The sequence below is a fragment of the Falco naumanni genome, chromosome 1 (assembly GCF_017639655.2).
Source record: "Falco naumanni isolate bFalNau1 chromosome 1, bFalNau1.pat, whole genome shotgun sequence".
In the NCBI taxonomy this organism is placed as follows: domain Eukaryota; kingdom Metazoa; phylum Chordata; class Aves; order Falconiformes; family Falconidae; genus Falco; species Falco naumanni.
Window position 1 is genome coordinate 64,667,609 of NC_054054.1, and position 10,813 is coordinate 64,678,421.

General features: G+C 46.2%; 1 protein-coding gene across 13 annotated transcripts in view; it reads left to right on the top strand.

Annotated features, from left to right (window-relative positions):
• ADGRL3 (adhesion G protein-coupled receptor L3) overlaps window positions 1-10,291 on the top strand; it is a 527,115-nt gene extending 516,824 nt beyond the window's left edge. For 10 of the 13 annotated variants that reach the window (XM_040596934.1, XM_040596917.1, XM_040596958.1 and 7 more), the window contains one exon: window positions 407-3,310. In XM_040596934.1, the coding sequence (XP_040452868.1) occupies window positions 407-1,212 (806 nt within the window). In that variant the 3' untranslated portion in view covers window positions 1,213-3,310. Of the gene's footprint in view, window positions 1-406; window positions 3,311-9,254 lie in introns of those variants that run through there. The other 3 variants (XM_040597000.1, XM_040597017.1, XM_040597007.1) reach the window with 2 other exon arrangements.
• Window positions 10,292-10,813: the final 522 nt, after the last annotated feature.

Sequence of the window (10,813 nt, forward strand, 5' to 3'; positions counted from 1 at the left end):
TTAACCTGGGCTGGAATACTTTTCCCTCAGGTAGGGGGAATTGCCCCCTTCCTCCAAATCGCCTGGGAGGGCAATTAGGACCAGCCCAAGGTCACCTATTTCTCAGCTCCCCTGGGGAATACATAGAGCAAAGCACAAGAGCTGTAGGAGGTACTGGCCAGGAGAGTTTATTCCTTCCTGCTGGCTGTTGCTGCATCAAGTCACATACTTGATGGCCCTTCCCAATTTTTTCATGGGAAGACCTTAAGCCAGCTAGCTGGAGCTGCGCCCCTCTATTTTGGCCACAGCGCTGTCCTCACCACTGAGCCCAGCAGCCGCGGCAGCCTAGGAAGGGGGTTTGAGTATGCACGTCCCGCGTGAGTGTCCTGTTTGTACAAGTCACCCTCTCTTGTGTAATGTTTTTCAGAGGGGCTTCTGAACAATGCCAGGGATACAAGTGTCACGGATACTCTACCACTGAATGGTAATCACGGCAACAGCTACAGCATCGCCAGCGGCGAGTACCTCAGCAACTGCGTGCAAATCCTTGACCGCGGGTACAACCACACTGAGAACGCCCTCGAGAAAAAGATCCTGAAGGAACTCACCTCCAACTACATCCCTTCCTACCTGAACAACCATGAGCGCTCCAGCGAGCAGAGCCGCAACTTGATGAACAAACTCGTCAACAGCGTGGGCGGCGGGAGCGAGGACGACGCCATCGTGCTGGACGACGCCACCTCCTTCACCCATGAGGAAAGCCTGGGCCTGGAGCTCATCCACGAGGAGTCAGACGCCCCGCTGCTGCCCCCCCGGGTGTATTCGGCAGACAACCAGCAGCCCCACCTCTACAGCCGGCGGCGCATCCCGCAAGACAACAGTGAGAGCTTTTTCCCCTTGCTGACCAACGAGCACACGGACGTCCTCCAGTCACCCAACAGGGATTCTCTCTACACCAGTATGCCTGCGCTGGCTGGCATGCCAATGACAGAAAGCGTCACTGCCAGCACCCAGACCGATCCCCCGCCGGCCAAAAGCGGTGGCAGCGACGCTGACGATGTTTACTACAAAAGCATGCCCAACCTCGGCTCCAGGAACCACGTCCATCAGCTACACACTTACTACCAGCTAGGTCGAGGCAGCAGCGATGGTTTTATAGTCCCACCAAACAAAGAGGGAACCCCCCCGGACGGCAATGCAAAAGGACCTGCTCACTTGGTCACTAGTCTATAGAAGATTCAGCAAAAAATTAAGCAAAGAGACAACAAAAAGCCCCTCCGTAACGCTCGGTTTACTGTTCTGAGTTAATCCAAACAGTGGTAATATTGTGTGTACTCCTAAATCTTCATGCTGTTCAAAAGGAAACTCTCGGACTTTTTTTACTGGAATTTTTAGGCCAGCCCGGAGAAGACAATAACTGCTGCCCCCCTCTTCTCCCCCCATCCTCCTTCCCTCCAGACAGACTTCATTATGTTAATGAAAGAGATAGATAACGGCACACTTCGTGGCCTTCTCAAGTTATGCCATGTTTGTTTAAACAGTCCTTGATGCTTTGTTGCTCTTAATACCAAGGACCTGATTTAAGAGGGGAAAAAAAAAAAAAAAAGGCAAAGAAAAAAAAAATAAACAAAAGGCCAAAAACGTGCATTTGAAACTAGTAGGCGATGATGCATCTAGGTGGGAGCGCTGCACAAAAACAAGCTAGCAAAACTGTTTCTTACCAATCCAGATCACGTCATGGGTTTTGGTCACTCACAACTTGGTTTCACTGCAGCACCCTTTGCTGTGGGAGCAAACAAAACAAAAACAAATTTAATGAGACGGAAGGGAATCCTAGAATTCTGTGCTAAATGCATATTTTACATTTTGCTGTATTAACGGATGATAAAAACTAATGGCAGAAAAAGAGAAGCAAACAATTTCTATGTAATGTACAGATACTAGCATTGCACATATAGTCTGCTTTCTGTTCCTCCAGAACTTGCGTCCCTGTTAATGTAGTGGAAAAAAAGAAAAAAAAACTTTTTTCTGTTGTGCTGGTCTTGTAAGTTTGTCTACCAGTAGGAGCAAGGTTTTTCATAACTCCTCTTTTTTTCTTTTTTCTTTCTTTCTTTTTTTTTTTTTCTTTTTATTTTCTTTAGCCTTTTCCAATGCCCCTCACCTCCATCCCCTCCCATCCCAGTAAAAAAATCTCACTGGGAAGAAACAGAAAAGAACATCACTTTCTAAGGACCATATAGAAATCACCATTTCTTTTCAGCCAAGACAGTCTTTTTATTTCCTCAATGTATTAACTTTTTCAGCCGGCATATTGCCGGCACACCTTTTGGCAGACTCTAGAGCAGGGTGAGCTTCCCCGTTGACAGTGCACAACTGATCATGATGATAATCCTGCAAAGCATCTTTGGCGAGCAGCCCCGTAGCCAGGCCGTAGGGTCTCATCCAGAGGCAATTTCTATTTTTTTTTTTTTATCGTCGTGGCAGGGCTTCTACAGGAGACAGCCATTTCCCTGGAGGAGCGAAAGGCCTTCATGGCTCCATCTGGTCCCCAGTTTAGGCACTTGTACTGCAGTGGTTAAGATGAAAATCGATTGATGCGTAGTGAGCTAAAAAGTACTTTGCGGTGATTTAAAAAAAAAAAAAAAAAAAAGAAAAATCTTCTGTTCATTATTTTTCCTAACAGGAAATTTATTTATTTGACAGGATTTTTAAGTAACATAGGCTTTCTGGAGGTAAATTAGCAGCACGGAGTATGAATTCTTTTTTTCTTTTTTAATTTATGATCCATTTTGTACGGTCTCAACAGTTGAATGACCTCATTACTAATATTTGTTGTAAAAGTGAAGCTTGTTTGCCAACCAATAAACAACTGATCACAATTTAGAAGATACTGTATGTATGTACTGTACGATTAATCTCTTTTTTTGTTGTTGTTGTTTTTCCTCTCTCTATTGTTGTCTTCAGTCTCCACTCCTTTATGGCATGGGTGAGCAATGCCAAAGAAAGGAGGCCTAACCCGAGCAATTTAAGCACGAAGGTTGTGCAGCTATGGCTGACTAGAAATATCAGGCTAGCAGTACTTGTTTAGGGGTGAGAACAACACGAGTCAACATTTGTTGCAGGTGATTCTAGGTCTGTTTTGTGCCTACTGTATAAACTAGCCCACAACATGCGGATGATTTGAGTATAGTATTTCATGTGTCGTACCTTTTAATCATTGTAATGTTTTTTTATTTTTTTTTAAATTTGTTTTTTTTTAGATTTTGGTTCTTCTGAGATTAAAACTGCTGGTAGCATGTCAAAGAGTAAAACAAGTCCCCGTTAGGCCTCCTCGGTCGTTGTTTGCTGTCTCTTTATTTTCTTGCTCCGGGCATATGCAAGGTGCCAGCGCCATCCTGGGCCACATCGCCCTTCCCGTCCCAATGGCTCGCTGGCGTTCTGCGGCTCTCCTCCGGCCTCCCCTTTACAGTCCCTTGGGAGCAATTAGGATTCATCATCAGGATATAGAAAGCCACAAAGTAGAATAGAAAGGTTGACAGTGAAAATAATCTCCTCTGGACAAACTCAGTACCAATTTCTCGGTATGTGATTTTCCACAAAGCCCTCCCATGCTTTGGGCTTTGGGTTCTGGTGCTGCCTCCATCCAAGCTGTCTCCATCCAGCTCCCGTCAAGCTGGATAAAAGACAAAAGATTTGGAGCAGGCCAGTGACGCTTGTGTTAGACAACATATTCCCAGTGTCGGAGGATAAATGCAGCAGTGGAGCAGCTCCGCTCCATCCTGGGGTTGTCCTCGTGTGGGGCAATGCTACTTGGTGCTGCTCAGCAGGGGCTTGTCAATGGGGAGAACCAGGGGGGGGGTGGTATTTGGTGGTATTTGGAGTCTGGTTTGAGTCACCTGAGTCGTTCCTGCAGCCAGGCACTCAGGCCAAAACATCTAGGGAAGGAAACTTCATTTCTGACCCAGCACCAATTGCAGCTGTGCCTCTTGCCAGGTTTAGGTTTCAGCAAGGGAGATTGGGAATCACCTGGCTTTGTAGCAAAGCAGCCACTGGCCAGCCAGGTCATGCTCTTGCCTCCCTGTTTCAGTTTATTTTCCATGCCAGCAATGATGGAGCTGGGCAGAGCATGCAGGGTAGACCTATGCATGCAGACAAATCAAGTATTTAAGACCCACGTGGTCATAGCAATCCATGTAGCAGCCCAATGGAGGCAGCTGAGGCTTGGAATACTTGAAGTACCTCTTATTTTGGAGAAAGTAAAAATTGTCTTTTACTGTATTAGACAAAAAGCTTTCCAGCGATATGGAAGGATTGAACTAATGTGGAGGGTGATATACACCATAGCAAATATTGTCATGATAAAATGGGAGGTAGGTAATTAACATGGTATTTACCAGCATGTTTGAAACTATGCAAGAGCAAACCAGTGGTGGATTTGCTATGGGATGATTGCATTCTGCTGAAAATCTTTGACTTTCTTTACTCTCAATAGTCATTCTTCCCCAGCCTTTCTGTGTATTTCGGATTTATCAGTGGGCAAGCTGTTTTTCCCCTCTTCTCCATCCCTGCTCACTCGAGGTTCTGTCTGCCAGCCCACCATGCCTATTAGCACTTTGATTGCAAAAGAACGGTGTTTATTTTCAAGCTGATTATTTCCATCCCCAGGCTGCTCTGGCACCACAGGATTTGCTGTCGGTGCTTACAGCTTTGGAAACAGCTGAATCACAAAACAGAGGGGAAATAGATATTAATAATTATATTAAGCCAAAAATTATTTAAGACTGTAATGGAGGGAGCAGGATGGGGATTATTTTTGTCTTTTTTTTCCCCTTGAAAACAGGCTTTTGTTGTGTCAGAGAGTTGATTATGGGCATGGTGAAGGTTTCTGCTTGTTGATAAGTAGCTCAGTAGATACAATTCTTAGCCACGCGGCAATGTACTGGTGTCTTCTGTGCAGACTGCAGCATGTGAAACTCAAGTCAATATTAAGTCCTCAGTCCCTAAAATGCTCCTGGGGTATGAGGGAGAGCTACAAAACTTCTAAGGCATTTCTTAATACTGAGCCAAGGCAAAGATAAGAGAAAATAGCTTGATGAAGAGGTAGTAGTGATTATGGTGTTAAATCCATACCTATGCTCGGGGCACATAACTTTGCAAGCTGGGTGGAAGGGGATAATCAGCCCTGTACTAGAAGGATCTTCTTTTTTAGCACTTTGTTTAACAAAACAAAAAACAAACAAACAAAACCCCGTTTGCCTTATAAGGAGAAGATTAAAGCTTCATCATTCAAGTGCAATAAGCATCCCACTTTCAATGAAAACCAAACTGAATATAGGCAGACAGTGCTTGATAGAATGAAAACATCACCCTGATACACAGAAATCCCTTTCTGAAACATGGGACCACCTTTGGGAGGCACAGGTTGCCAGGCATGTTTGGGGTGAGAATTGTCAATGTCAATTCCTTGCTTGAGCATCCTTTTGGAAAGCTTTGCTTGCAGGTGGGAAGAGCGGGACAGGGAACTACAAGGCACCGTGCCTTGCATTTTACTTGAAATCATCTCAGGATGCTTTGCAAGTTGTGAATCCCTCTTTTTTCTCCTGACTTCTAATTTGCATGGGACTGGGTTATTTTTCCTGTGTAATCCCATTGCAGGCTGCCCTGTAACAAGCTGACTCACCAGTTTATTGTTCAGTCCCTGTGTTTTCCACTGCTTAAGGACACTGACTCCAATGGGCAATGCCTGCCCATTTTTTGCAAGAGCCATAAGAGACTAAAGATGTCTGCAAAACATGTGAAGAAGAGACACAAGGGGAATGACAGGCCAAGAAAGACTGTTTAGGCTGGAGGGTTGCTACGGATGGGGTGTAGTCATCACAGCTTTGGAGGCACTCTGTAGGCAATATTACTTATCATGGTGCTGTTCCTTTCCACCTGTTGACTGCATTTAATTTCCTGAAATCTGTGATGGTTAATCTTTTCCCTTCCTCCCTGCCCCCAGGTAATGAGCAGTGAGATGCTTCAGAGGGCCAAGGGAAATAGTGGCGGTGGTGGGAGGTGCTTAGCTCCAGGGAGTCCTTGCGTGTCTCTGTGTGTGTCCCTATTGCCTGAATCCCCCTTCCCTCTTCTCTGGCCAGCTGGCCTCTCTCCTACACACCCCCATATGCTCTGGATCTCACTAGTTTATAAAGAATATAATACCCTGCAGACTTGCCTGGATAACAGGGATAAAAAGATAGCTCATCTTGTTAAAAAACTATCTTGAAAGCCTAAGAGCACCGGCCTGGTCATCTCTCACACCCTGATCTCCTTACACTTAGAAAGAAAAGTACTTTATTTTTAGCTACCTGCTGCATTCAGCTAGACTCTATGCAAATTTTGTTTAATGAATATTTTAGGGTTTAAATAGTCTGTGCTCATGAACATTACATAAATGTCATGTTGTCGCAGGCTCTCTGGTAACCGTGGAGAACATCCTGCAGCGTAAAGCTGAAACGAGATAAAATTGGTGATGAATGCTCCCAGGGAAGGCGGTGGTGGTTGCGTTAGCGGTGGCCATCCTCAGCAGGGACATTAGCAGTGTGGCCAGGAGAAAACACCCAAAGGGGTACCCTCCGGAGGGCAGCAGCACCCCCTGCTCTGCACCAAGAGTCATTTTGTTCAGCGCAGGCAGCTGGTATAGAGCCAGTTTTGCTCTCCCAAGGGCTTTGGCAAGCCCTGGGATTGCATGGATCATATACCAGATCATGCGTCACCCCGGTTCAGAAGGGATGGTCTGTTTAATGCTGAAATATTGAGACTAGCCAGAATAGCTTGGAAATCTTCCTTTTTCACATCAGAATAGCTTTCTACAGGTGCTTCCTGTTTGTTGTATTTGGTACGCCAGAAATATGGTGATAGTCTTCTCCAGCAAAATGGCAACAACAAAAAAAATCATCCTACCTATTTGCTGTCTTTTTATTTCTTCATCCTTCACATATTTTCTTTTCTTATATTTCTACTCTTTAAATATGCTGTACACATGTAAAAACCCAAGTTAAAACCTCAATAAATAAAAATAAACCACGTTGGTATACAGAGCAGTTATTATGGGCTGGAAGCAAATGCTTGATATTTTGACAGCATTGCTTAAAACCCCAAACATCAGCTTAAAAGACACAAACATAGCCACTGCACAACCTCCTCAGCTATTGTGCATGGGAATACTTGTACAGATCACCTGATATCTCCAACTGCCACTTATAATTGACTGCATCTTATGTTACAGCTCTGGAAAGGTTATTTCCAGCAGCAGGATGCTCGATGGGTAAATTATAGCTGTAATAAAGCTGTTTTCAGCCTGTCTTCTTCCACTTCTTTCTGAGGTATCTCAGGCAGAGTTTAATTTGGGTCCCCACGGCAGGAAAGCTCAATGCAGGCACGAGCCCTGCAGCCTTTGTGTCCCACTGGCAGCAAAGGCTTCACCATTCAACAGGCAAGACCCTACGGTAACATCCACTAAGAAGTGTTTTGGGGGGATGACTGCTGAAAAACCAAGTGGTCAACGAACTGAGCGGAGGATTTCTGGGTATGCCACTCGGGAAGCAGCACCACCTGGCCTCAGGCACCCCTTAGCACTTGATTGCACAAAAGCTGGAAGTGGGGTGGGAAAATGGACTTCGAGCAGGGGGATGTAAACAAAAGCTCCTAATTTCTGACAAGGCTTCATCCTGTGGCTGAAATGTACCAAAAGCAGTTTGAGTGCTTTTGGTAAGCAGGTGGAGAGAAACGGGGGGTCTTAGAGTGCAACGTGCAACGAGAGGCCAACTTGAGACAGGCTGAAGCCTTGCTGCGGCTGTTGGGTGCCTGCTCTGGCCGGCCCCTGGTTTCCTCACCATTTAAAAAAATAAGAAAAGGAAAGGAAAAAAAGGAAAGAAGGCTTTATGGTTTGCCACCAAGGACCTCAGCAGCTTTTTTTTTTTTGTGAGCATCCCTCCCTGATAAACAGATGAGTTGCGTATGGTGCAAGCACCTCTGCTCTGCCTTTTGGTCACATTCGCCTCACCCTCCTTGCTTGTATTGCTACCATTCATACATAGAGACAAAAGATGTCATTGCTTAAGCTGCTGTTGATACCAGCCAGAAAAAGTGCTTCATATTAAATAGGTGGAATTTTGTATTTGTTTTTTTCTGAGATGCACTGTGCACCCAGTCATTTTTAGCTGCTAGCAGTTTGCGTTGCAATGCAAAGCAGCCCTCTGAGCTAGCAGCAGCAGAAACAGAAGGAGAAAATTCATCCCACTGCTTGAAAGGAAAAAAGAGATGAGCAACAAGGAAAGGATGAAAGTCTCTGCTCTTCAGAAAAAGCCCAAAAGAACAGCCAAAACAGCCAAGCTGGGAGATGCCCAAAAAGTTGCCAGCTCTGTCTGCCACATTTCCCCTATGGTATTTTCTACACTGCCATGCAACACAGATATGCTGGCCCTTGGGTGGGTGGGAGATGAGGTGAAACGATTTACACTTAGAAAATGGCCCCAGGACATCTCTTAATTCTTCTTGAATGTGTCTAGCCTATTTTAACCTCTCCCTGAAATATCATTTATTAAAAAGCCTGCCTGTGTTTACCCCGAATTGTATGTGCTGCCTCTTCCCTATCTGCATGTGTGAAAGAAGGCATTTTCCTCCCCAGGCCTGCGCTGATTGCAGAGGCAGCTGTAATGCAGAGCACTCGGGATGTGAAGTACCCTTCAGATAATGTCTGATAGCAAAACAAATCTGTTTACTCTGCAGTCATTTATACTGACTATTTATTATTAAGGGGGGGGGGGGGGGGGGGGGGGCACTATGTCACAAAAAATGGCAGTTTGATCAAAGAAGCCCTGTTGGGCTTGTACAAGCTGGTGGTTGCAGCTTGGCTCTGAGCTCTCCTTGCTTGAGCTGGGCTAAACCCAGAGGACCGAAGGGGCACCTCGGCGTTGCCCTTCATCCAGAGAACAGTGGGCAGCAGTGTCTCATACTGCTGGTCCTTACACCATTTAAAAATAACTGGCTCATGTGGGGCCAAAGCCAGGCAAATTTGTACCACAGGCCTCAACAAAAAGGTTGGTGGGAGGAGGAGATTCCTGATGGGATGCTGGACCATAAATATCTTTACCTCTCTGAGCAAGCCTTCCCTTTCGAGGCAAGCCTGGGCATCTTGTGCTTTGTTTGAGAGTGAAAATGGTCTATAAAATAGCTGATGACTGCTGCAGGGTCTTGCTTTGGGGCTTTACCTGCTCTCCTCTTGTTTTCCACAGAAAGCGGAAGGACGCCCAAGCAGGAGCCAGTCTTCAGGCGAGTTACCATGGAAGACAGTGTCATCTAGCGCCCAGGTGCCCGACGAGCCTGTCTCGGCGAGCCCGTGCCGGTGTGCTGCCACAGCTCCTCTGTGCCTCGGTTTACCCATCCCTCACTTGGGATCATGCAACAGGAGAGGCCAGAGAAACTAGCCTCAGTCAAAACCCTGGTTAGACCCTCGTGTCCCCAAGGAGAAGACAGCCCGTCTGTGATTCCCGGTGCCCCTCACACGGCAGCGCCCTGGGAAGCACCCTCGCCGCTTGGTCGCTTGCTTTTTTTTAAGATGAGCAGAATGGGAGAAAAATGTCTTTTGTAATAAGAAATGAGTTTTATCTGCTCCAAACATTGGCTTTGCAACTTAAAAACACTTAAAGATCGCTGAGCATGCTCAACTCTCCGTCCTGAGCCCCTCTCCGTGCTCGCAAGCTGGGCTGTATGAAGGAGAGCCTGCTGGATCCAGGTCCCTGTTGTAAATACAGACCTGTCTGTGCAGAGAGGTAATGAGGGAAGGAAAAGAGGGACACAGAAATAATCCTTACACCAGAAACTGAACTTGCCAGCAGAGTACTGTCGAGCGAAGCTGTTGCTTGTAAATAGGGACCGGCATAGGAGTCCAGCAGTGGCTCCACTTGGCAAAAGCTTCTGCAGGGAAAGCTGCTCAGATTTTATTGTCTTGTGTAAATAGAGATATTTTTGGGAAAAAAAAATGAGCCTTAGTATCTTGAAGATAGCGTTTCTCAATCAGCTCAGCTGGGGATGGATATATAGGAAATCACAGCTCCTGCCCAGTGGAGGCTGGCGTGGGGTCTCATAGCCAAGCTGTGCTGCTGCAGCAGGCGCAAGAGGCACCTGAAAGATGACAGATGTGTCCAGCAGAGGACTTGGCAGACATTTCTCCTTCATTCCTGTAAACAGGGTGGACTTGCTGGGCCCATGGTCTCCACTGGTGTAAATACTCAGCTACAGCCCTCAGAGGACTTGGGCTGCTTGATGCAGGTTGGGGGGTGGGGAGGGAGGGGGTGGGGAGGGGGGGTGATGGGCAGAAATTACCAGAGGGATGCAAACCTCATTGGTGTGGTTCCCCCAAGGCTTTTAGCATTCATTTAAAAAAAAAAAAAAAAAAGAAAGAAAGAAAGAAAATAAAAGAAACCCTGAAGACTTGTTAATGATGTAATGGTGTTGGGCCAACTGTTCACCTGGGTAAGTGGAGGCATGCGTAGACATCTGTGTTCATCTCAGCTGGTGCCTGTATGTGCGGTTCTCCTCAGCGTGTGTGCAAATGCGTGTGCAAGACCATGCCCTGTGCAGGTGGCTGCCAGCCAGTGCAAGTCCCCATGTCTGCATAGCTGTGTCCATGAGAGAAGAAGAGAGGATATGGATGTGTATGTTGTACCCATCTTTATATGCCTAAACACATTTAAGAAGTCATAGGTAGTGCTGCTGGGTCCAGCTTTATTAACATGAGCGCAGAGTAGTGTCTGCATCTCTATGGGGAACAAAGCACAGCAGGCTGGGGAGG